General features: G+C 43.1%; 1 protein-coding gene across 5 annotated transcripts in view; it reads left to right on the top strand.

Moving 5' to 3' along the window:
* The window catches only part of tmem94 (transmembrane protein 94), a 158,270-nt gene that overhangs the window by 85,868 nt on the left and 45,045 nt on the right, over positions 1-27,357 (top strand). For all 5 annotated transcript variants that reach the window (XM_038776370.1, XM_038776371.1, XM_038776372.1 and 2 more), the window contains 11 exons: positions 760-963; positions 1,710-2,025; positions 4,007-4,180; positions 6,002-6,104; positions 10,997-11,214; positions 14,272-14,453; positions 18,281-18,419; positions 19,202-19,317; positions 20,731-20,830; positions 21,365-21,473; positions 25,353-25,542. In XM_038776370.1, coding sequence (XP_038632298.1) covers positions 760-963; positions 1,710-2,025; positions 4,007-4,180; positions 6,002-6,104; positions 10,997-11,214; positions 14,272-14,453; positions 18,281-18,419; positions 19,202-19,317; positions 20,731-20,830; positions 21,365-21,473; positions 25,353-25,542 — 1,851 coding nt within the window. The remainder of the gene's footprint in view (positions 1-759; positions 964-1,709; positions 2,026-4,006; positions 4,181-6,001; positions 6,105-10,996; positions 11,215-14,271; positions 14,454-18,280; positions 18,420-19,201; positions 19,318-20,730; positions 20,831-21,364; positions 21,474-25,352; positions 25,543-27,357) is intronic.

Genomic DNA, 27,357 nt, shown 5'->3' with positions numbered 1-27,357 from the left:
GAAGGGACTTGGGGGCACTTGTGCAAGAAACACAGAAAGCTAGCACACAGGTGCAGCAGGTAATCAGGAACCATAACGGCAAGTTGGCCCTTATTTTGAAGGGGTTGGAATATGAGTTGCTACAATTGTACAAGGTATTGGTGAGACCACATCTGGAGTACTGTGAACAGTTATGGTCCCCTTATTTAAGGAAAGATAAGATAAGGAGGCAGTTCAGAGAAGGTTCACTAGGATGATCCCCGGTATGGAGGGATTGTCTTGTGAGTAAAGGTTAAACAGGTTGGGACTCTACTCATTGGAATTCAAAAAAATAGGAGGTGATCTCATTAAAACATATAGGATTCTTAAGTGGCTTGATAGGGTCAATGCTGAGAGGATGTCTCCCCCATGGGAGAGTAGGACCAGAGGGCATAGTCTCAAAGTAAAGGGCGTCAATTTAACATTGAGATGAGGAGGAATTTCTTCTCTCTTGAGGGTTGAAAGTCTTTGGAACTCCTTCCCACAGAAAGCTGTGGAGGCACAGTCCTTTGTGTACAGTTAAGGCTGTGATAGATAGATTTTGATCACCTTCCCAGGGGAATTACGGGGAAGGGAATCGAGGATTACGGGGAAAGGACAAAAAAGTGAACGTGAGGAATGTCTGATCAGCCATGATCCCATTGAGTGGCGGAGCAGGCTCGAGGGGCCAATCGGCCTACTCCTGTTCCTATTTCTTATGGTCTTCTGATTTTATGATTTTTGTATTTGATTAATGCCTAGCCCAGGGAGGCTGATGCTTTGTTGCCCACCACTGGTCTGGAGTTTGTACACATCGCCAATGAAGTGGGACAGGACAAAGATGAGAAGACTGAAAGCACTCCACGGTCGAGGAAACGCAGCGAGAATCGACGGTGCAAGCACTTGTCGGGTTCTAATGTCAGCTTCAGCAAGGACACAGAAGGAGGGGAGGATGATATGACGCAGGTAACAACAGGATCAGCAACTGTTGTGTGTAAGTAATAGACCTCAGGCATATTGGCTTGGGGAAAGGGAGTTTGATAGAAAACAAGTGCTGGATGTATTTTGAAGATTGGTGGGTGGGGAGGGTGGATGAATGCCAGCGAATAGCAAAAGATTGGATATAGTGTGAGAAACAAGCCCTGTTAGATTGCCATGGGGGAACTGGAAGGCCTCAGACATATTATGTGAGGAAGGGTTGACATGCCAGGAAGGAGCAGAGCTCAGTGTACTGTGAGGAGTAAAAAAAATCTTTTTACAATAACTAATATTCATGGTGATCAGATTATAGTTCATTTAAAGTCTTACCCAATCACCATTTTTATCATTGGGAATTATAATCTTGTTAGAATGAATGAATTATGATCAAACTGCCTTTTTTTCTTCCTAGGGTAAAGGAAGCTCAGTCACATTACTGGCTTATACTGCGTTGTTAGTATTTCTAGGCAATTGAGTATTTTAAGTTTTTGGGGGTAATTTTGAACATTGGGCAACATTTTTAAGGCCCTCCGGAAACTGTCCAGAGGCTTGTTTGTATTCTGTGGATTGCCACCAAAATAAATTCTGTGGATTTGGCTTTACCTGTTCCCATTGAGCCCCCTCACAGTCAATGTGAGGCATTACAATATTGTGTGGCCGAATCGTACAGCTAACCTTACCCCTAAAGCGCATGTCAAAGGGACCAACTTAATTTGACTCTGCACTACTTTCAGGTGAGTGGTATTGGTGAAGACCTGGGCCTGGAAGCAGAAGATTTCATCTGCGATTACCACCTGGAAATGCTGAGCCTGTCACAGGACCAGCAGAACCCAGCCAGTATTCAGTTTGATGACTCGAACTGGCCGTTTCACATCTCTTCACTGAAACCACTCGGTCTCAATATACTCCTCAACCTGTGCTACTCCACCGTCACTGAGCAGATGTGCCGTTTCTCCGACCACCTGTCTAATATCGCCCTGCAAGAAACATCAGGCTCTGCTGTGCCCATTCACGTTCCTTGGGGACTCTGTGAATTAGCCAGACTGATAGGTATGTGGTTATTCTAGTATTTCTAAGATGGCTTGTGGTGCTAATTTGAAATGTTAATTTTAAGATGTCAGTCCGAGTCAGACTAAGGACGCAGTATGAATTTTCGGGTCTTAATTGCCTCAATCAATATCGGATTGTGTTTGGTAAGCTGCGCTGTTAGATGCTTTGAAGGAGCTGTCTCTTGCAGAAGTGAAAGTGTTTTTTTTCATCCATGGAACTGGCTGAAATGATGATGCAACTGGAAGCTCCAGTTGAGTCCAACAGTTTGGACTCGAATAGCCTCGGCTGCCAAATATTTGACACATACTGCAGTAAGCAATTCATAAACAAATTCCATCGAGAAGGTGAGCTAAAGTGTAGCTGGCCCAGAAATGACCCTCTGTTTAATGGAAAGGACTGAATAGAACCTATTAGCATTACGTGGCTACCTATTCGCACAAAAGAATAATTGGCGAAACCTTTGGAATCAAGTTGCACGTTTTAGAGCTCGGCATTCAATGTTCATTGATGTACTAAACAAATACAGTCACCTCCTCAAAAAATAATTTTGTTTAGCAGATAAACTAGAAAAAAAACTCAATTTTGCTTCTCTAGCTCCATCTTTATTTTTAAATTTAGAGTGCCCAATAATTTTTTTCCAATGAAGGGGCAATTTAATGCAGCCAATCCACCTAACCTGCACATCTTTCGGTTGTGGGGGTGACAGTCACCCATAGAACATAGAACAGTACAGCACAGAACAGGCCCTTCAGCCCTCGATGTTGTGCCGAGCAATGATCACCCTACTTAAACCCACATACCCGTAACCCAACAATCCCCCCATTAACCTTACACTACGGGCAATTTAGCATGGCCAATCCACCTAACCCGCACATCTTTGGACTGTGGGAGGAAACCGGAGCACCCGGAGGAAACCCACGCACACACAGGGAGGACGTGCAGACTCCACACAGACAGTGACCCAGCCGGGAATCGAACCTGGGACCCTGGAGCTGTGAAGCATTGATGCTAACCACCATGCTACCGTGAGGCCCGGGATCGGGATCGACCGGGATCGAATCCGGGTCCTCAGCGCCATAGGCAGCAATGTTAACCACTGCATCACCATGCATCACCACAACAACAACTGTTGTTCCATCTAACGGTCAACATGTCAATGCTATCAATGGCTTACAAGAGAAAAATCTTTTACAGCCTTCGAGCTTCCTACAATCATTACAACCATTGGAGGGATTCTGATTATGTCATAAGCCGTCACTTTCATGGTTAATTAAGGTGTTGGAGAATCCCCAGATCAGGTTAAAGTTCAAGTTTTTTTAATTCCTTCACCGGTTGCAATGCTATATTTATTGTTCATAACTAATTGCCCTGGAGAAAATGCCTTGAAAACAAATGAGTGGTTTACTTGGGCCATTTAAAATGGCAGTTAAGAATCAACCACATTGCTGTGGGTCTGGATTCACATACAGGCCAAACTGGGTAAGGATGAAGATTTCCTTCCCTAAAGGGCATTAGTGAACTGGATGGCTTTTTAAAATAAATTGGTGGTTTCATTGTCACCATTACTGACAATGGTATTTTATTCCAGATCGATTTAATTAACTTAAATTTTCCAGCTGCCTTGGAGGAATTTGAACTTGTATGTCCGAATCCTTTGTTGAAGCCTCTCGGTTACTATTTCAGTAACAACGTTTGGCTAATTCCTAATTTTCTTTTGTCGAAGTTATCTAGCATGGACGTGTTTGCTGTAATCATTGTTGTATTTTGGTTTAAACCAAAAGACATTGAAGGAGTTGCATGATTTTTTAAAAAATACGTAAGAAATGAATAACTAAAGGGAAGGGCCACAGTCCTGATGGTGCAAGGTCTTGGCAGGAATGAAAATAGTAAACATGAGGTAAGGGAAGGAATTCTATTGTTCTGAAGAAAAGCACGGGGCAAAAAATGTTGCTATTTAGAATTAGTACTTTCTATTTTACAGGCTTCACTCCTGGCGCCAAAGAACTCTTCAAGCAAGAGAATCATCTGACCATGTACCAACTTCCGACAGCAGAGATGGTCAAAGAAACAGTGCCACAACGACTGTTGTATGTAACGAAGAGGCGACCGCCACTCAGTCACATGATCAGCCTTTTTGTGAGAGATACATTGACCGGTGGGTATTATTGTGGGTGCATTGCAATCTTGAAAGCAAGAAAGAACTTAGATTCATATAGAACCTTTCACAACATCCCAAAGTGCATTACACGCAATGAAGTGTTTGTGAAGTGCAGTCTCTGTTGCAATATAGGATCCACAGCAGCTAATTTGTGCACACTCTTCAACAGCAGTGTAATAATGGCCATATAATCTGTTTTGGTGATGTGGGCTGAAGGCTGAATATTGACCCAAGAACACTGGGGAGAACTCCCTGCTCTTTCTCCACATAATGCAATGGAATCTTTATGTCTACATTGTTTTAATGTCTTATCTGAAACATGGTATGTCTGATCGTGCAGCACTCCTATGTATTACACTGCAGTGCTGGCTTGAATCCATGACCTGCCGACTGAGATGAGAGTGCAGCCACTGAGCTGTGCTTAACTTTTCAACAAAAGGTCATGTTAAGTATCATTTAGCATCAGATTCTTCGAGGGTTGTCTGAAATTGTCCAACTAGGACCTAGTGGTCCATATGTATTTGCTTTCATCAGTTTGTTCGGTAAGATCTTTTATTATTAAGTCTTGGATCTTACTAAGTTGGAAAAGGAATGTACAACTGCAATATCCATTCCACAAATCAAAGGAAGTGAAGTTTGTGTGTGACTTAACTCAAACCATCCTTAGCTCTCAAAATTAAAATGCAGAATGACTAAGTGTGTGATAAGAAAATGATGCCTCAACTTGATGCCAAAAAACTTTGAAGAACTAAGACAATAACTGCTGCCTGGCCTTTCTCTCATGAGATTGATTTTCTTTTCTATATTGTGGTCTTTCCCCAGCTTCCCTTGATCATCGTACAAGGATTGGCTGAAAAGATATGGATGAATTATAGCTTTAAAAATACTGTGATTTTTTTTCATGAACTTGAAACAATCTCAGAGTCACTGGACCAAATCTTTCCACTTCCATTGCATGTTTTTTGAGACTAATTCAACACAATGGTTAGAAACAAAACCAGTGTGCTTGTAGATTCAAGTGGTTGGGACCTATTTTGTTTTCTCTGCACTCTGGCTTGTTAAGACATTCTGTAATCCAATTGATGGTGAGGTGCAGGGATGGTGACAAATGAAGTACACACCTAAGGGAGCAAGTGTCAACTGGTTTGTTGGACTTTTCATTTGGCTGATTACACAGTTGGTGATTTTTTTAATGTAAAAATTTAGAGTACCCAATTAATTTTTCCAATTAAGGGGCAATTTAGTGTGGCCACATCTTTGGATTGTGAGGGCGAAACCCACTCAAACACAGGGAGAATGTGCAAACTCCACATGGACAATGACCCAAGGCCAGGATTGAACGTGGGACCTCGGCACGGTGAGACAGCAGTGCTAATCACTGCGCCACCGTGCTGCCCCAAAGCATGGTGATTTAAGGAGACATGGCTATGTCCTGGTGACTTTCATGGGAAATATATAGTATCTGTTGTAATTGTAAATCATTAATTATGATCTGGCACCTGAATGTTGAAAGCAAAATGACTTCTTAAAATGTTTTAAGAAATCGTCTGGAGACCAGTGTCAGAATGTGACAAGTTTTCAGGCTATCAACTTAACTTAGATACATCAGACTTGGATGTTGATTGAATTGGGGTGACCACATTATCAGAAGGCGTTGTGGATACTGGAATTTAGAATAACCTTCTCAATCTAATGTGATACCCAATGCCTCTGACATGTTTGCCCTGCCAAAACCACGTTTCTCTTTTATATCAAAGACCAAAAATTGAAGATTTGCATGGGTTCTGCCAATTCTTTCTATGTTCTGTTCATTCACAGATAGTGTCCAGATGCTGTCTCATGGCACAGCTGATCTTATCCTGGAGGCCTGCACAGATTTCTGGGATGGTACAGATATTTATCCACTCTCTGGCTCTGACAGGTTTGTTCTTTCCAGTTATTCAGTGTGAAAACGCAATCGGTGTCTGTTCAATACAGATAAACCTTTGTATCTTATCCATGTAAACTATTGACCGCATAAGAATGATGGGAACAGGAAAATGTCCAGTAAGCCCATCCCTTTGAGTTTGACTTCGAGCAACCTTATTGCCATCTATAGAGACATCCCTCGATCCATAAACTTTTGTTTCTTGAATTTGTTGTCGTGTTTGCATCTGATCATTTCGACCATATATTGCTCCAGGGTCCAGGTTCGATTCCCGGCTTGGGTTACCGTCTGCGGAGTCTGCACATTCTCCCCGTGTGTGCGTAGGTTTCCTCTGGGTGCTCCGATTTCCTCCCACAGTCCAAAGATGTGCAGATTAGGTGGATTGGCCATGCTAAATTGCCCTTAGTGTCCAAAATTGCCCTTAGTGTTGGATGGGGTTACTGGGTTATGGGGATAGGGTGGAGGTGTGGGCTTGGGTGGGGTGCTCTTTCCAAGAGCTGGTGCAGACTCGATGGGCCGAAGGGCCTCCTTCTGCACTGCAAATTCTATGAAATATTGCTGTCTGAGCTCCCTATAGTATCAAATTTCTAACATACGTGAAATAGCTTGTGCTATGAAGAGTAAACTTGCCAGTTAAACTCCTCCGCCATTATACATGTCTACTATGTGGCAAGATTTCAGGCTTTGAACATTGAGCAGGTTCTTACTGTCAGTGTTTAGTTAGCCTTTGTAGTGAACCAATGCCTTCCTGCAAGGAACCATTAATGATGTGAAATGCTGACAAATTTGCGCACAATGGCATCCCATCCTTGATTAACAAGGGGATCAGGGTTATGGGGAGAAGGCAGGAGATTGGGGATGAGAAAAATATCAACCATGATTGAATGCCGGAGCAGACTCGATGGGCCGAGTGGCCTAATTCTGCTCCTATGTCTTATGGTCTTATTCCCTCTTCAAGAACTCGTGTCTAGGGATAGGATCTCTGCAATACTTTAAGGAAGCAGAAAGCTGACACCATCTATGATGAACCTTTCCAAACTTTTAACAACTGTTTGCTGAATCTGTGCCATTTCCTGCATCCTCTCTTTATCTCTGCTCATTTGCACTCAAGAGGTCCTAATAATGGTTTTCCTCCCACACCTACATTTCTTTTCTGCTGGTTATTGTCTAGCTTTCCATTTAGAAGGTGAGATGCCAATGTGAAAGGTGTCTTGATTGATTTGGAAATATCTCCCTTGAGTGCATACATTCCGTGATGGTAAGAGCTGGTTGATCCTTTAAATGTCCCTAAGCACAGCAGCATCCCTCGTGGCAGGCATTGCATGTGGTCTGGTTTTAAGTCCTGGTGTATTGAGGTTTCGCAGAATTTGTCCATGAGTTTCCCTGATATCGGTGTGCTTATAAGGTTACAGGTAAGGTGAGTGAAGATTCTGTCAGTGGCGGAGCATATGAATGCAGCAACAGAGTCTTGACTTTCCTTGTGAGATCGTTAAATCTCGTTCCACATTGTATGACATATGTTGGGGTGATGGACGATTGTAATGCTGGTTCTGCTGCCACCCTCCAGAGGATTCACAGAATCACAGAATAATGCAGTGCAGAAGAGGCCCTTCGATCCATCGAGTCTGAACCGACACATGGAAATCACCTGATCTGCTTACCGAATCGCATTAACCAACACTTGGCCCATAGCATTAAATATTATGACATGCCAAGTACTCATTCAGGTTCTTTTTGAAGGATGTGAGGCAACCTGCCTCTATCACTCTCCCAGGCAGTGCATTCCAGACCATCACCACCCCCTCGGTAAAGAAGTTTTTCCTCAAATACCCTCTAAATCTCCTGCCCCTCACCTTAAACTTGTGTCCCCTCGTAACTGACCCCTCAACTAAGGGGAACAGCTGCTCCTTATCCACCCTGTCTATGCCCCTCATAATCTTGCACACCAAGATCAGGTTGCCACTTAATCATCTCTGCTCCTGTGAAAACACCCAATCCTTTCTTCATAACTTCAGTGTTCCAGCCCAGGCAACATTCTGATGAATCGCCTCTGCACCCCTCCAGTGCAATCACATCCTTCCTATACTGTGATGACCCGATTATTCCATCTGTGACCTCATCAAAGTTCTACACAACTCCCAACATGACCTTCCTGCTTTTGTGATCTATGTCTCGATTGCTAAATCAAGCGTCCCATATGCTTTTTTTCTCCACCCTATTAACCTGCCTTCTGCTTCAGAGATCTTTAGACAAACACAGCACATTTGTTCCTCGGAACTTCCTAGTGTCATGACACTCATTGAATACTTCCTTGTCACATTACTCCTTCCAAAATGTATCAGCTCCCACTTTTCAGGGTTAAATTCCATCTGTCACTTTTCTGCCCATTTGACCACCCCGTCTATATCTTCCTGTAACCCAAGACACTGAACCTTACTGTTATCCACACGCACAATCTTTGTGTCATCTGCAAACTTACTGATCCTACACACCACATAGTCATCTATGTCATTTACATAAATGACAAATAATTGGGGATCCAGCACAAATCCTGTGGTACACCATTGGACTCTGGCTTCCAGTCACTAAAGCAGCCGTCTGTCATCACAGTCGGTCTCCTACAGCTAAGCCAATTTTGAATCCACATTGTCAAGTTATCCTTTATCCCATGTGCATTTGTCTTCTTTATAAGTCTCCCTTGGGACCTTGTCATAGGCTGAAATCCATATAACCCATTCTAAGCCTGACGACATCTCTAATACCTTGTCACTCCCGATGTAAATTTGCTCAAGCTTTAATGGACAATGAAATCGGCAAGTTGCAGAAAAAGATTTGAATTGTGGGGTGGTGGGTGGCTTCAAAAATGAAATGGGGCGGGTACAGGCTAGCATGTTCCCTGTAAGGTAATAGGAAGGAGTAACAAGCCGAGACACCCATGGATGACCAGAGATATTCAGGATGCGATGAGAAGGAAAAGTGAGGCTTTTAGCAAGCACAAACGGAGCAAATCCACGGAGGCATTAGTGGAGTACAGAAAGTGTAGGATGGAGCTTAAGAAAACAATTGAGAGAGTGAAGAGAGGACGTGAGAAAGCTCCAGCTGGTAGATGTAGGAAAATCCCATGATATTCTCGAAGTATATCAATGGGAAGAGGATAACCAGGGAAAGAGTAGGGCCCATTAGGACCAGTTTCTCTCCGAGTTCCATACCTACCTGATTCTCTTGTGGTGAAGACAGGTGTAAAGTATTCGTTCAACGTCCTACCAATGTCCTCTGGCTCCACCTATTGATTGCCTCCTTGTTCCCTAATGGGTCCTACGCTTTTCCCAGTATGCATTTTAATAACTCCACTCCATCCCCTTAACACCATGACTGTCCCAGTTAATGTTGGGAAAGTTAGGGGAAACACCTAGCTATGTGGCTGACAACACTTTTTATTGCAGTTCTAACCACAAAGCTTCATTGATGCCCCCTCCAAGATATCATCTATCGTTACTTATTGACTCCTTAACTATAAATGCAATGCCTCCTCCTTTTATCCCTTCCTCTGAAGCGCCAGCAGATCCTATATAATGTTGAGCTGCCAATCTTGCCCCTCCCTCGACCACGTCTCCGTGATGGCTACTATTTCACAATTCTACCTGTTGATCCTCGTTCCTAACTCATCTGTTTTATCTGTGATGCTCCCATTAATGTATAGGCCATCCAGCCTTGCGTTACTCCCTGGAAACTTACTGTATTCCCTCTGACGTGATTGCTTTTCTGTACTGTGCTGTATCCCTATTCTGCTAACAGTCTGTGTCCCCTCACCCTGCTGAATTAGTTTAAACTCCCGGGTTACTTGCGCCCAACAGCTGAACCTTGCTAGCCCTGGTGCCAACCAGCAACACCCCAGATACTTCTGGAACCCCATTCTGTTGTTTCCTCCTTCACCCTTGAGGTTTGCTGTTCCTTAGTGATGGTCTTGTGTTTCTACTTTCTTAAAATCTGGCTAAGGGCCATGCCAGCACTTCCTTTTCCACTCTGCTGGTATCAGTGAAGTATCAGCAGTGTTGCTCCCCAACCAGTCCTTAGTAAGTAAATAGGAACCAGAAGGAAAAGCTGGAAGGATAGTTGGAGGCTGGGTTAGCTCAGTTAGCTAGACAGCTGTTTTGTGATGCAGAGCACGGCCAGCAGGCTGGTTCAATCCCGTACCTCAAAGGGGAAAGCAGCCTATAGTCATCTGGGATATGGCAAATTTACTTTTAGTGCCAGAGTCATGTTGGAAGTCTTGTTCACGTGCCAATCAGAGGAAACCGCATGTCCCGTGTTACATAATAAGACAAAACTAAATACATGACATATCCAATTAATTCATTGTGTGAAATTCATTGGGAAGTTTCTGGAAAGAAAGAAATTGCCATTATGGAAGTATTTTACTTCCTCTGGGCACTCAATGGCGTTTTAACAAACAATGAAACACTTACATATCAGGCACTGTTTAAGTAGGCAGAGAGATATGATAAGGTGCTGTTTAACTGTAAGTTCTTTTTTATCAGTGCTCCTTTTGCTACATCAATTATTAGTTTGCAAGGGCTTTGAGATATTTCAGTGTGTAAAAAAAGAATTTGTGCAAATTTACTACATCAGAAATTTAGAAAAGCGGAGATTCTTGACGCTCTGGAACAAATGTGAGGTAGTTTACGAAAACCTTTTTTTCATCAGGAGTAAAAACCCTGTCCATATTAGATTTATAATCATTGTCGGCTTAACTGCTTTCAAGTTTTGGAGAAACACCTGTAGTACAGTGAATTTATTAAGATCATAATTTTCAGCATAAGTATACTTATTGCCAGTTGTTTACGTTTGTCTGTTTCACGATCTCTCGTGTTTCTTTGATGTTACAGGAAAAAAGTGCTGGATTTCTACCAACGTGCCTGTCTCTCTGGCTACTGCTCAGCTTTTGCCTATAAACCAATGCACTGTAACCTGTCCTTTGAGCTGAATGGCAAGTGTATCGAGTTGGTTCAGGTGCCAGGTCAGAATGCCATCTTCACCTCCTATGATTTACCAGGGACCACGCCCATCAAACATGGCAGCAGACGGAACAGCTGGAGCTCTGATGGTAATTTCAAAATGTTTCAATTTTACTATTTGCATTTGTTTCCACCTGAAGGAGGTTTTTACCCCCTCTTTTCCTGACATTTTCCCTGGGTACAGTTCCCCTGGCTGCTCAACCCTTCTGGATAATTTGCGCAAGAGACCGTTCGTCACTTGCTAGTCTGTTTAGTGCACGTTGGTATAAAATGTCTCCTCTACTTTCATCTTTAAACCACCAAACAACCCAGGTCCTCACTAATTACATGCTGAACTGAAGGACAGTCTGCACTGATGCCACAGATTATCTGGCGACTCATTACCCACCAAAACAACATGGATAGATCCGTAATTCAGTGACGCAGGTAGAGATCAGATGTAAATCCCATCACTTTGGAGCATGCGTTTTTCAATTTATATTATTTCATCATGGGCATTAAAATAAATGGGTTAAAGCTGACTTTAAAAGATGGTGATCAGAAATCTCAATTTCACATCCCTAGCTGCTTTTGAAAATGTGCTGGTGAGTTGTTTCTTAAGCAGCTGCAGTCTGTTGTGTAAATGTGCCCACAGTGCTGAAAGTTCCAGAATTTTGACCCAGTAATGATGAAGGAACGCGGATATGTTTCCAAGTCAGGATGGCATATGACTTAAAAACACAAAATGCGAGATAAACTCAGCAGGTCTGGCAGCATCTGTGGGAAGATAAACCAAGTTAATGTTTCAAGTCTGTATGACTCTTCAGAGCTTATGGCATTGTTGTTGAAAACTCACCACTATTCTTAGAATTTCCCCTATACCAAAAAGGGCCGACATTCTAAATGGTGAACAGGGATTCTCACTCCCTGACTCCGATGCAGGCTTCGGTGGGTGCTATTCAGGTCAAACTATATTTTCAAGTTATCCCCCGGTATAATCCATACCTTCACCGAAGATTTCATCTACTTACCACTTAGTAGCATCGATCCTGGGTCCCACATTGCTAAGTAAGTAAAGTAGACTTAGGAATAACCACTGTTTAAGGTTAGATTAAGTTATTTTATTATTAGATTTTTTCTTTTAAAAACTGCAATCACTTTCTTTACAGAAAGGTAAAATGATCTTGCTTCTCGATCCTCCTGGTTGGTTGAAGGGATCTTCAGGCCCAACTTGACAATCAATCTTCTTTAAAGTCTGGTCTTCTTTAGATGTATTCGCTGGTGAGCTCGGTTGCTCTGTCTTGTCGATCCCATGTACTGAGCTATGAGAGCTGGCTCTGCTGGCTATCTCTGAGCTGACTCTTGCCTCCTCGTTAAATTCTAGTCTTCCTTAGATGTATTAGCTGTTTTAGCTCGGCTGCTATGCCGTTTCTGTCCCATGACCGAGCTGGCTGTAAGCTGAATCTGCTTGCTTCTCTTCCTTCTCTTTGAGTTCTGGTTCTGGTAGTTCCTAATCTGGTCTCTGGGTTTATATTCTCTTTATAAAAGTTAAGTTTTTATAATTTTATTGTAAAATAACTTATTTCACTTTGATTGTAAAAAGTATCTTTGATCTAAACATTCTAATACAACTAAGTATTCATTTTGACATGACCTCACTTCTCAGGTCTCTGATTACAAAGTTCCTTTGTGATATTCAAAAATGCTTTGATTTCAATAGAGGTGTGAATTTTGGTTTGTTTCCTGTCATTTCTATAGTTTTATTTTCAATTGTGTCCTCAGCTCATAATTTTGACTTTGATTTTGGCTTTAAATTATGTTTCTCGTAGACTGATAGTCTCCAATTTTCTTTCATTTACTTGGTGTTAATAGAATTTCACACCTAGAATTGTCACCAAATTCAACTGAACCTCATCCTTTCCTTTCCAGTTGCTTACTAAGAGAGTTAATTTCAATGAAGGTGTGAGCCATTGTTTTTAGCTTCATACAAGAATCCTGTGTGTTTGCTAAGCCTGCTTGGGAGAAAGAATCTGCATTTTATAATCCTGCTCGTTGCAGCTGCTGTTAACCCTTCATGGGATCTTTCCCTGTATCCTCTGATGTTTCTCTCAGACCAGATATTGCCAGACTTCCATGTTTCAAATGACACATCTTTCCATATTATGAATTACAGCGTGCCGCCTGCAAAGTGGTGATCCCATGTGCCTACTGCTCGTGTTCTTCTAGCTGGTAGAGGTCACTGGTTTGAAAGGTGCTGTGAAATAAGCCTTGGCCTACACACTGTAGTCACATTGCATCAGTGGTGGAGGGAATGAATATTTGTACAAGGGATGCCAATCGAACGGGGCTGCTTTGTCCTGGATGGTGTTGAGTCTCTTCGGTGTTGTTGCAGCTGCACTCTACCAGGCAAGGGCGGAGTATTCCATCACACTCCTGACTAGTGCCTTGTAGATGGTGGACACAAACACTGTGGATTCCTAGCCTCTGACCTTGTAGCCATAGCATTTGTATGGCTAGTTCAGTTTCTGATCAACGGTAACCCCCAGGAGTTGATAGTTGGGGATTCAGCAATGGTAATGCCATTATAACCATCGATTATGTGGCTGGTCCAGTTCCCGGGTTGGTTGTTCAAAACTCTTGTTGGAGATGGTCATTAGCTGACATTTGTATGACACGCATGTTGTTGGCACAACCTGAGAACAAACTTTTAAGATCTTTGTGCAGTGGGTGCACAGTGCCTTGTGCCAGATCTTGTAGTTGGGGGTGCAGTTGTTCTTTCCTGGTTGCTGAGCGCTCAGTAAATGGACTGAGCTCAGTCTGCCAGTCACTGTCCAGTATTGGGAAAGGTTTCATGGAATCTGTCAGCAGAGAGGCCCATTTGGCATCTTTGAAAGAGCTATTCAATTAGGCCCATAACCCTGCTGATTTCTCCCTTCGAGCATTTATTCAAATCGCTTTTAAAAATTGCTTTTGAATATGATTCCTTCACCTTTCCAGGCAATGCATCGCATCCTAGTTCCACATCTATCTCCTTCCACCCCTCCCCCACCGAACCCTGAAGGATATCTGGATTTTTGACTACATTCAAGGTGATATGAGCACAAGTTATTGATATGTATTTTTGTAAACTGTAATGTTCACTTGCCAAAACTGTTGGACTGTTTCAGAAGGAATAGTGGAAGTGATGGAGAAGGAGGACTGCATCCAAGCCTTGAGTGGACAGATCTTCATAGGAATGGTCTCCTCCCAGTATCAGGCTCGGCTGGACATAGTACGGCTAATCGATGGGCTTGTCAATGCATGCATCAGGTTCGTCTACTTCTCCCTGGAAGATGAATTGAAAAGCAAGGTACTGTCTGCAGTCTTGGTGCCCTTTTAACAAAAAGTCCCATGGTATTTCATTGTGCTGTAATTGGAAGTGGCATTGCAGCTCGAAGGAGCCATTCCCACGGTCACTTGGCATTTCAGAGTTTACACTTATGCTGACCGACGGATTGTGAAGGCTGTTTTGCAGAACTAGACTCGGCTGTTTTGAATTGTGTGTGAACTCTGACCTTTAACTCCCACTCAGTGAGTTACAGCAGAACCATAATATGAACCACGAATAATAAAATTGGGACTTGAGTGGAGCGTGACTGAGCGTTCTTGCAGCTTGTAGTGAAATAGAATAGATGGCAGTTTTATAAATACCATTTTATTTTGCATGCATTATAGTAAGATGCTTGCAGAGTCACAACTTGCAACCTTCAAAGAGTGGGAAGCAGACCTGTATCACTTGTATACCTAGACGCTGCCGTCTCTCCCCAGCTCAGGAGACACTCCACTAATCACATGATAGAGGAGAATGTAAACATCCCAGTATTTAAACCAAGACCTCCTGGATCGGAGTCCAGCATTCAGCTGACTAAATTGCCTAGAATAATGGATGCCTGGAGCACATTAGAGGCTGGAAATTCCAATAGTTTATGCCACTACGCACAGTTAACGGACCATGCATGGACAGCCGAAATATTTTTCATACTACTAAATATTAGAATAGCACTTGTAGCACATGTCTCCTAAATGCAGCTCCTGTGAAACAGGACAGTACATTTAAAACTAAACAGCAGCAGAGAGAAGCTTGTTCCATATTCCATGCAGCGTTGATTCTTTTTTAGAAGTAGGGGTGCAATTCGTCTTCAGCTGTAGCTTTCCCTAGTGAATGGGCAGCCCATGTTACACTAGTCTGGTTTCTTTCCTATTGAAATTAATGGGGAAGGTGATCAGGTGGATGTCAAATGGACTGCTGATTCACTCTGGACTGTTAGTGCCGAAGATCAGTCCCGAGGCCAAAACCGTCGCCGTGCATTTATTGGACACAAGATTACGCCGTTCAGCTCGGTGTACCTTTGGGAAGAATGAAAATTTAAGTAAGCTTTCCGGTTTGGGATTAATCATGTCTGTACCAAGACCAATTACGCTGACTCCATCCTGCAGAGCTGTTTCTATTTTTAAGCACTAGCAAATCCTCAAAGCAGACATTGCAGAGAGGTTTTAAGAAGGAAGCCTCATTGAAAATGAGAAATCAACCTTTGTTTCCAGCATTTATGCTTGTGTTTCAGATTTCCAATGTTTGCATTATTTGAATCTCATTTGGAGGAGACTTTGTTCTTAATGTAACCTTTAACTGTATAGTTACATGGGTTAAGAACATGGAAACAGGCCTAGGCCGATCAGTCTCTGTAGCCTGTTCCACTTAGTTAGTTCTTAGTTAGATCTTGGCTGAACTTTATCTTAACCCCTCTTAACCCCTTGGTTCTGCATCCCTTAACACTTTTGTCCAGAAAGTATCAGTCTATAAGTTTTGAACTTTTCAGGTGACACCCCACATTTCCCCTTGGGATAGCCCAGCTCAAGTTTTAACGTTATGACCCCTTGTTCCCCATGGAAGGAAATAGTTTCTGTGCCTATCCAATAAAATCCTTCGATCATCGCGAGCACAGGCGACACGGTGGTGCAGTGATTAGCACTGCTGCTTCATGGTGCTGAGAACCCAGGTTCAATCCCAGCCCTGGGCCACTGTCTGTATGGAGTTTGCACATTTGCCCCCGTGTTTGCATGGGTCTTACCCCTACAACCCGAAGATGTGCAGCGTAGGTGGATTGACCACGCTAAACTGCCCCTTCATTGAAAAAAAAATTTGGATACACTAAAGTTATATTTTAAAAAATCATCTTGGGCACCTCAACTCGATCGCCCTTTGATCTTTCATATTCAAGGGAATGGAAGACTAAAATATGGAATTTGCCTTCACAATGTTACGCTTTTTGCCCAGAATTATTCTAGTAAATCTGTGCTGCATCCGGTTCTTGTGCTGAACGTGCATCTGGTAAAGGAAGAAGCTGGAAACAGTCAGCCCTCAAAATAATTTATTCACAAAACCCATGTAACATAAGTGCAGGTTGTTTTTCTTGTATCTGTCCCCTAACATTTTCCCAATTATTTTCTACTGCTCTTAATCACAACTGGAGCAGATACTCAATCGCCACAACATTTGCAATATTAATATCCTCCTCCAAAGCCAGTACTACCTTCCTGAGGTAGTGGCCTAGTCTCAACCATCTTCATCCGCTTCATCAATGACTTCCATCATAAGGTCAGAAGAGGGGAGGTTAGCTGATGACTGCACAATGTTCACCATTCATAACTCCTTAGATAATGAAGCAGTCCATGTCCAAATGCAGCAAGACCCAGACAATATCCAGGCTTACGCTGACAAGTTGCAAATAACATTCACACCACACAAGTGCTGGGCTTGACCTTCGCAAGCAAGAGACATCTAACCATCACCCCATGACATTCAGCGACAATGCATTCGCCGAATCCCCCACTATCAACATTCTGGGGGAAGTTACCATTGACCAGAAACTGAACTGGACAAGACATATAACTACTGTAGATACAAAAACAGGTCAGAGGCTAGAAATCCTGTGGCAAGTAACTCGCCTCCTGTCCACCATCTCAAAGGCACAAATCAGGAATGTGATGGAATATTCTCCACTTGCTTGGATGAGTGCAATTCCAAAAACACTTAAGAAGCTTGACACCATTCAGGACAAAGCAGCCCGCTTGATTGGTAACCCTTCCCAAATATTCACTCTCCTCCACCTAGTAGTAGTAGTGTGTATCATCTACAAGATGTAATGCATGAACTCACCAAGGTTCCTTGGTCAGCACCTTCCAAATTCCTGACCGCTATGGTCTGGAAGGACAAGGGCAACAGATACCTGGGAACACCACCTCCTCGAGGTTCCCCTCCAAGTAACCCACCATCCTGACTTGGAAATATATTGGCTGTTTCTGGGTCAAAGTCCTGGAACACACTCCCTGACAGCATTGTGGGTGTACCTACACCACACAGATTACAGCGGTTCAAGAAGGCAGCTCACCACCACCTTCTTGAGGACAATTAGGGATGGGCAATAAATGCTGGTCTCGCCAGTGATGCCCATATCCCGTAAGTTAATTTTTTTAAAGATACTATGTTCAGAACTATGCCACATCCCAAATGGGGTGAACCCAAAAATCTCTAAGGCATAACTTCCTGAGACCAAGGCCAACTTTCTGTTAGCCTTTTTAAAATATTTTCTGTGCCAATCTATTAACTTTTAGTAATTCACTGACTGCAGGACTTGAGCAGACAGATAATCTAGGGTGACCTTTCAATGCAATAGTGAGGAAGTGCTGCAGTAATGATGGTGGAGTTTTTCAGATAGGCTGTGAAACTGAAGCCCTATTTCCCTGCCCAAGGAACAGAACCAGTGGCAATATTTAATGAAAGCAAGAAGTTCTCCTTGAAACTTGTCCAAACATTCACTCTCAATCAACATCCCCAAAAGCAGCTCATCTGCCCCAGGATTTCATACCTTGTGTGAAACGTGACTGCTGCATTAAAACTGCAGTAACCCTAAATGATTAGCTGTGATGTGATTTGGGATATCCTTAGGATTTGTAAAGTACTATGCCTCATCTTTGTCCCTTACAGAAGACAATGTTAATGATTTGGATTTACTCTACTTCCCGGTGGGCAAGACAATCTTTTCAACTGACTTGTCACCAGATTTTAAACTGAGCTGCCTTTCAGAAAGTAAACTGAACACTCACTCATTCTTCTAATAATCAAATCCTCTGGCCCAGGTGTTTGCTGAGAAGATGGGTTTAGAGACAGGATGGAACTGCCACATCTCTCTACTACCGTACAGTGGAGGTCCTGGCTCCGAGATTCCTCAATCCAGCCCAAGCCACACGGGCTCTCTGCATGACGACCTTCATCAGGGTAGGGAACACTGCTACTTTTCTGTGTGTGTAACATTCGTATATACATATGGGGACAAACATGATTTTTGCTCAACATTCATGCTTGTTTCAGAGATTAAAGGCTTGAGAGGAATCGAATCAATTCTTTCTCATTATCTAAGATTAACACTCTAACTTCAGTTCAATATATTCCCATGGATATAACAGTTGCAGCAAATTCAAAGGCAGAGGCTTTGTGTCTTCATAAAATTGTATATCACCATTCAAGTTTAACAACTTTGATTGGCTATCAACTGTTATTAACTATCATTAGACCAAGTTTTGATTGCATCTAATGTATCCTGCTGATCAAGTGATTGGGTTTCATGGCTACCACTTTGAAACGGCGTTTTATTTTTGTAGTGGGTGAGGAAGGTAGTGGTGCAAGCTCTGTGGAACATCTGGAATTGAAAGTTAATCTCTGTAATGATGGCCGTGAAACTATCGTCAATTGTTGTAAAAACCCATCTGGTTCAGTAATGCCTCTAGAGAAGAAAATCTGCCATCCTTGGTCTGGCCTACATGTGACTCCAGACCGTTAGCAATGTGGGCTGATTCTTAGCTGCCCTGAGTTCAAGGGCAATTAGGGATGGGCAATAAATACTGGCCCTGCCAATGACATCCATATTGTGAAATAAATGTTTAAAAATGAGAACCATGGAGATGCTAGCTGTATGTCCACCATATCTCTTTATGCCAGTTCAGGTGAGTCAACTGTGCTGAATCCTTGCGCCTTAAGCAGTGTTCTTTTTGAATATGTAGATTCGAAGGATGATGCAGAGGGAGCATTGCTAATGGACGAAGAGAGACACTCGGATCTCATTAGCTTCCAACCGACAGACAGTGATGTGCCCAGCTTTCTGGAAGATCATAATAGGGTAAGATGCAGGTTCAGTGGTTGAGCTGTACACAGCCACGAAACCTATTGGCAATTGCTTTGTGTAAATTATTACCGTAGATTTATACTGAAACTTTAGTTCAGTGTATCTGCACAGTTGTAATGTTCGGAGCAAGGGCAGAGGCTATACATGTTGAGAAAACCATCGGCAATTGTTGTAGTCTAACATATATTTTGTAATCAACAAACGTTAAATTAAGCTCATGCAGCATTTCGTATACCCTGTTGATTGAGACTGAGTCAAGGTAAACCACTTTGAAGCAATTTGCACAACAAATTAGGGGTGGCACGGTGGCACAGTGGTCAGCACCTCTGCCTCACAGCTCCAGGGAACTGGGTTCAATTCCAGCCTCAGGTGACTGTCTGCACTTTATCCCTGTGTCGGCGTGGGTTTCCTCCTGGTGCTCGGGTTTCCTCCCACAGTCCAAAGAAGTGCAGATTCGGTGGATTGGCCACGCTAAATCGCCCCTTAGTTACGAGGGATTATGGGGATCGGGTGGAGGTGTGGGCTTAAATAGGATGCTTTTTCCAAGGGCCGGTGCAGACTTGAAGCGCCGAATGGCCTCCTGCACTGTAGATTCTGATAGTTTGTGATGCAGAACAAGGCCAGCAGCACGGGTTTAATTCCCGTACCAGCTTACCCGAACAGATGCCAGAATGTGACGACGAGGGGCTTTTCACATAACTTCGTACATGTGACAATAAAAGGTTGTTATTGTTATTTATATGGCACCTGTAATGCAGTGAAAATATTCCAAGGCTCAGTAGCATTATCTAGCAGTTTGACTTTGAACCATACAGAAGTATTTAAGGCAAGCTTAATCAAAGAGGTAAACCATAAGGAAACAGAACCGGAATTGATCTGAAGAGTTCTAATTTTCTTGCTATTTTGTTTGTTATCCTTCCTCTCAGCCCTTTGCGGATGCTGCTGGAGATCTCACCAATGCGTAGGTGCCTGGGGGAGCTTGCTCTGTGGAGGAGGACCGCCACTGTAGTTTGTCACTCCCTCTGTGACACTACTGAAATCTTCAGCAGTAGAATTGCAGAGCCAGCCATCCAGCATTCTGAACAATGCTAAAGATAACTCCAGTACAGGCACCTTACAGCCATTTATTAGAGTACTCAATTATTTTTTTTTTCCAATTAAAGGGCAATTTAGCGTGGCCAATCCACCTAACCTGCACATCTTTGCGTTGTGGGGGTGAAACTCGTGCAAACACGAGAATGTGCAAACTCCACACGGACAGTGACCCAGGGCCAGGACTCGAACCCGGGTCCTCAGCGCCGTAGGCAGAAATGCTGACCATTGTGCCACGTGACGCCCCCTTGCAGCCATTTATAACATGCATTTTTAAAAAATTAAATAATGAAACGCTGCCTTTCTTTTACTTAGGCTAAACTACCACGAGGAATCCATCAGGTGCGACCACACCTCCAGAACATCGATAATGTGCCTTTACTGGTCCCTTTGTTCACAGACTGCACTCAAGATAGTAAGTGAACATCATATACCTTCACAGTTTTAGCCACTTAGTTACGAGGGATTATGGGGATAGGGTGCGGGCTTAAATAGGATGCTTTTTCCATCTTCGCAGTTTGACCTATGACAGAAAGGAGCTGGAAGACCCAGATTTAAGATGACCGGCAAAATAATTGTCAGGTGGGGGAGGATGCATAACGGAATTTTAAATTGGCTTTCCACTGCTGACTTGGCAGCAGCTTCCCCAGCCCACTTCCAAATTGTGTTCTTACTCTCCTCGGTTCCAGAAATTTCAACAACTCCATTACTTAAACAACTCGCGTTTCTGAATTTGTAACACAGGAAGAAAAGCAAAGTTTGTAACTTTTTGGAGGAGCGATTGGGGTCAGCTGAGGAGTTCCATGGTTTGGCGATTCTGGGCAAGAATGTGCTGAAGTAGGAGGGAGTGGGAAGCGGCTCAACTACAGTGAGGTTGGAGGGTGTTCAGCTTTACTGATTTCCAGGTAGTGCTTTCCTTTTAACCAGCTGGCTGCCTGCTCTTTTCCAGCCATGTGTGAAATGATGAAGATCATGCAAGAATATGGGGAGGTGATCTGCTGCCTGGGCAGCTCTGCCAACTTCAGGAACAACTGCCTCTTCCTGCAGAGCGACATCGGGTGAGGATACTGTTCTCCACATGTTCGACACAGTTTATTTGTAAAACAATCATTGGCTGTACAGATTTGAGTTCAGAAGCTGGATGGATCGTCCAGCCAAAATCAGCGAGCATTTAGTAGTCCAAAACCTAATAGACAGTCCTGCAACCACTGTGTTCAAGGGGAAAGGGTGTTGATGCTGTACACAGCAGCAGAATTATTTTCTCTTTTCCCAACTGCCTTAACTGGGGAGGAAGAATTGAAGAACTCAATTGGGGAGCGGGTGGAGACAGCCACAAGGGAGCTTTTTTCTATTTAGTATCTTCAGAAATCACTTTTTGAGGGGCAAAGTTTGATTTATTGAAGGACAGAAATTACTTGACCAGCTGCCCCCTCACCCAAAATGAAAGGAAAATTTACTTTCATCTTTATGGCTGGCAGGTTTTGCAAATTTCTGACCTGATGGCTTGTGATGGAGACTGAAGCCTGAATTATTCGACCACGGAAAGGTCCTAAATTCCAATCTCCCGTCTATTAGCCCATCTCAGTCTGGGGGATGGGGTGACTGTACCTACTGTCAGAGCTCCTGGTTTGGGTATCAAAAGTTAGCTAGGGAGCTGTTGAAAATTGGAAGGCTCATACTCAGACGGTTTTGGATATGGTGGCTATAGACAAACACAGAAAGCAATTTCTATTTGGCAAGGCCAACATACTGTTCTGGTGAAAGATTGGCCCAGACACAGTGAGAAAACTTCCAGGGGATCTTTTGCATCCATTCGTGTTGCACATATCTCTCTTAAGCGGCTCATCCAAAAGTGAGCATTGCCAATGGTGCAACACTCCTTCACTAAAACGCAGTTTAATTTAAAATACCTGTCCCGGTTTCTGCTCCCACAATGGCTGCTCGTGTTCTCGAGTCAGCAGCTGCCTGGAAAGTAAGCCAGAGGCTTGCCAACTTTAATTAACGTTTCTGAACTGCAGTCAGCTCCACGCAGAGCTTGGAGCAGACATGCTACACTACGCATGAGGCTTAAGGCCATCATCACATTACCTCCAAAAACCAGTAAGATACAAAATCCAGCAGGCTTGGGCAGCATGGTAGCACAAGTGGATAGCACTGTGGCTTCACAGCGCTAGGGTCCCAGGTTCAATTCCCCGCTGGGTCACTGTGCGGAGTCTGCGCATTCTCCCCGTGTTTACGTGGGTTTCCTCCCACAATCCAGACATGTGGGTTAGGTGGATTGGCCATGATAAATTGCCCTTAGTGTCCAAAAAGGATAGGAGGGGTTATTGCCTTACGGGGATAGGGAGGAAGTGAGGACTTAAGTGGGTTGGTGCAGACTCGAATGGCCTCCTTCTGCACTGTATGTTCTATGTACTCGGTCCAGCTCTGAGACACACTTCCTGTATTTCACTTTGGATGAATTGTTTGAGAAAGTTAGACCGTGATTAAATGGCGAGCAGGGTGGAGTCAACAGTTACAGATCAGGCCAACTGCACAGGTTCTGATCCAAGTCACTGAGTAGTTAATGGTGGCTGAATAACAATCCTGGGGCTGCATGAAAAGGCACTTGGCAATGCAGTGGGAGCTCGCAAAACAGATAACGAAATCCATACACAATGTAAAACAAGAAATGGAAGATTCATCAGTCCTTTCCTTGAAATTTGGTTCATTGGTGCAATGGTAATTCAGTTTGATATTTTTAGCAAGCTAGTTGGATGCAATCAGTCTCGTGCCAAAAATGTATCAACTTAAAAAACCCGGGAACCAAAACTCAAGGATATGCTGGATAGACAGAGCAGTCAGTCAGCGTCTGTTAAGGACATAAGATAATCAGGAATCTGAAATAAAATTGAAGTGCTGGAAAAGCAGGTCTGGCAGCATCTGTGAAGAGCGACAGAGTTAACATTTCAAGTCCAATGTGATTTCTTCAGAGTTGAAGAGAGGTAGACAAGGGGTAATCCCACCGAAAGGAAAGAGCAGAGATTCTTCTCAGTAAGCAGTCTGGTAAGAGACATTGAATTAAACACTAAAATAAATGCAAAATACTACAGATGCAGGAAATCTGAAATCTGCTGTTGCAGGCATGTAAGCAATGTTTTGTAATTGAATTGAAGGGATGTAAGTGTACGTTGCTGCTTGGATTAGGCTTGGTAGCTCTGTTTTCTGGTGCGAAAAGGACGAGGGCTCAGACTGTTTAGTGTGAATAAATTCAGAAGTGAGAGGTGAGAAGGAAAGGAACATAACTATTGTGTAATATCAAGAGATGCCCTTCTTTGCAGGACAGGGCGAGTGATGTACTTTCTGCTTGCGGTCTGGAAACTTCATTATGCGCTATAATGTATTAAGCTTTGCAAGAGAAGTATTACCGCATGGAATTAAAGTTGGGTTGAATTCCCTACAATTTCTATTCATTGACTACGGAGAAACAAACATTTTAATAAAGCTGAGAGGGGGAGAAAGCAAACAAATCACAGATTTGGGAAACATACTAAATAGGAGCACAAGGAGGCCATTCGACCTTTGAGCCTGCTCTACCATTCACAGATACAGTATAATTTGGATAAGTGTGAAGTTATTCACTTTGGAAGCAAACACAGGAAGGCAGATTACTACCTGAGTGGTTGTAAATTGGGAGAGGGGAGTTTGCAGCGGGACCTGGGTGTCCTTGTGCACCAGTCGCTAAAGGTGCAGCAGGCGGTAAAGAAGGCTATTGGTATGTTGGCTTTCATTGCGAGAGGTTTCGAGTATAGAAGCAGGGATGCGGTGCTGCAATTGTGCAGGGCCTTGGTGAGGCCACATCTGGAGTATTGTATGCAGTTTTGGAAGGATGTTCTTGCTCTCGAGGGAGTGCAGCGAAGGTTTACCAGACATTCCAGGGATGGCGGGATTGTCATATAAGGAGAGATTGACTAGGTTAGGATTGTTCTCGCTGGAATTCAGAAGAGTGAGGGGGATCTCATAAGAGACTTATAAAATTTTAACGGGACTAGACAGGGTAGATGCAGGGAAGATGGGTGTGTCCAGAACCAGGGGTCACAGTCTGACGATTCAGGGTAAACCATTTTGGACAGATATAAGGAGACATTTCTTCACCCGAAGAGTGATGAGCCTGTGGAATTCATTACAACAGGAAGTGATGCTAAAACATTGAATATATTCAAGAGGCAGCGAGATATAGCACTTGGGGAGAATGGGATCAAAGGCTATGGGGAGAAAGCAGGATTAGGCAATCGAGTTGGATGATCAGCCACGATCATGATGAATGGCGGAGCAGGCTCGAAGGGCCAAAAGGCCGCCTCCTGCTTCTATCTTCTATATATCTATGTATCATGGCTGATCATCCAGCTCAATAATTTGATCCTGCTTCTCTTTCTCTTCTCCCCCCACCACAATATCCTTTGACCCCCCCTCCTACCCCAAGTGCTATAGAAACCATGAGTAAACAGACTGAATGATCTACGAACTATTAATGGGAAACTCCCAATATAGTTGTAAATTCTGTCTTTTACAGTGTTAAACACTTCAGGATTAGGACAGTCTGTTTGCAACCATGGGGTAAGGGGGTAAAACTAAGGAAAGGCTTAATCTTCCTTTGATGAATGGTTTGGTCATTCTTGTTTTTATCTTTTAATTTTTCCAATTAAGGGGCAATTTAGCGTGGCCAATCCACCTGCCCTGCACTTCATTTAAGGTTGTGGGGGTGAGACCCCCGCAGACACGGGGAGAATGTGCAAATTCCACACACTGACCTGGTTTGGCCTGTCTTAAACCTGCAATAGGCGATACTGAGCTCCCATGTTGTAGACCCCACAATAAATTTGGCAATCATTTTTTAAAATAGATTAATTACTGTTTGTTGGTTAGTGATTCCTTAACCACAGTTTTTTGCTTACTAGTGTTGCACTGGATCCGCTCTACCCGTCTCGATGTTCCTGGGAGACCTTTGGCTACGCCACCAGTGCCAATGTTTCATTTGATTCGGATGAACTTACACCTCTGCAATTATCTGGCCTCTTGAATAGCCTGCCCTGTTCCATCTCCTTTCACCAAGAGGAGAGCATCAGCATCATCAAACTTATTGAACAGGTATATGTGTGCGCACAGCAGAATAATCGTCTGTCTAGTCTGCTATCTACCCCAAATTGTGCTGCCATCACATGCTTAATTATCTGTGGAGCAACCCCTTCGCCTGAGTTGAGATGCTAGATTAGATACAGACTGGATTGTCTGAAGGGCTGAAGATAAGTAAAATCTATTTCATTCTGTACGGTTCCTTGTACCAATGCTGACACAACGCTACTCGATGTCCTGCATATCAGTTAATTTCTCCCAGCTCCAATTTATTTGGTTCTCAGTGTCACTGACTGTGGATTGACTATTAAAAAGGGAGCCATATTTGCCATAAATTCAGTTATAAACGTAGCCTGTGTTCTTCCAAATATATAAATTGAGGGTAAACTGAATGAGTTGTTTAATATGTTTAAAGTAAGTCGATAGCATCAGTAGAGAGAAGCTGACCCCTCTGGTGAGGGAAGCGAGAATGGAGGGGATGTAATCTTAAAATGGGAGCGAGGCTACTTGGAGCTGAAGTCAGGGGGCACTTTACACACAAAGCAGAATGTGAACGCTAGGGAACAATTTGAGCTTTCAGGACTGAGACTGATAATTTTTCATTAGGTAAGGGTATCACAGGATATGGAATAAAGTCAGGAAATGCAGCTGGGATGAATATCAGTAATGATTTAATTAAATGGTGGAGCAGGCCCCAGGGGCTGAATGGCCGGCTGTTCCTATTTGTAATTAAATTCACTGCTGTGTATATTTATATAACAGCATCTGTACTCTTCAAATGTAATTTATTAGTTGTGAAGGTTTTTTTGATGTCCTTACTCTTTTGACTGCCTTTTTTTTGAGGATCCATCTCAGTTTAAAAATAATGCAACTGATTAAGCGGAAATGAACTGAGCAATTCTTGTTAAATTGTTCATCCACTTGTGAAAGGGATGTGGCTGCTTCAATGCAAAGCGTTTTGAGCATAAGTAAGACTGTATCGCTATATTCGCGAACAGATGGACATGGAAAATATAAGATGTCTGTCGCCAGATTAATAATTACTGCTTTGTATTCTCAAGATAAAACCTACACCAACAGAGTACTCTATGTAAACTGCAGGAACCAGAAAAACGGAGATAAAACCAGCACTCCAAAGAATTTTATAACTAAAATTTTACTAATATTGTTACTGGACTGGTAATCTACAGACCCAGCGTAGTTCCCTGGAGAGCCGGATTTCAATCCCATTATGGCAAATGGTGAAATTTGAATTCCGTAATCCCAAAAGTCTGAAATTTAAAAAGTCTAAATGGTGACCATGAAGCCATTGTCGATTGTGAGAAAAACCCATCTGGTTCACTAATGTCCTTTAGAGAAGGAAACCTGCCATCCTTACCTGGTCTGACCTACGTGTGACTCCAGACCGACAGCAATGTGGTTGACTCTTAAATACCCTCTGAAATGGTCAAGCAAGCCACTCAGTTCAAGGGCAAATAGAGATGGGACATAATTGCTGGACCAGCAGTGATTCCCACGTCCAATGAATGAATAAAAATAAATTACAGCAAAGAAACTGGCCTTTTAACCCAACAGATCAATGTGGGTGTTTATGCTCCTTTGACCCTACTTCATCTAACCCTATCGGTATAACCTCCTATTTCATTCTCCTTCTTGTACTTAACCAGCTTCCTCTGAAAGCCCACCATACTATTTACCTCAAATTGAGGTATCATGTTTTACGTGGTTAGGACCACAAGACCTTACCGAGTAGCCAAATTAGAACTGAGTGGCTGGTTACATTTTAAATTGCTTATGTCTTCAGGGTGTTCCAGCTGTTCCAAGCCTGGC

Source organism: Scyliorhinus canicula, chromosome 18, assembly GCF_902713615.1.
Source record: "Scyliorhinus canicula chromosome 18, sScyCan1.1, whole genome shotgun sequence".
Lineage (NCBI taxonomy): Eukaryota > Metazoa > Chordata > Chondrichthyes > Carcharhiniformes > Scyliorhinidae > Scyliorhinus > Scyliorhinus canicula.
This window is presented reverse-complemented; position numbering and strand designations above follow the sequence as displayed.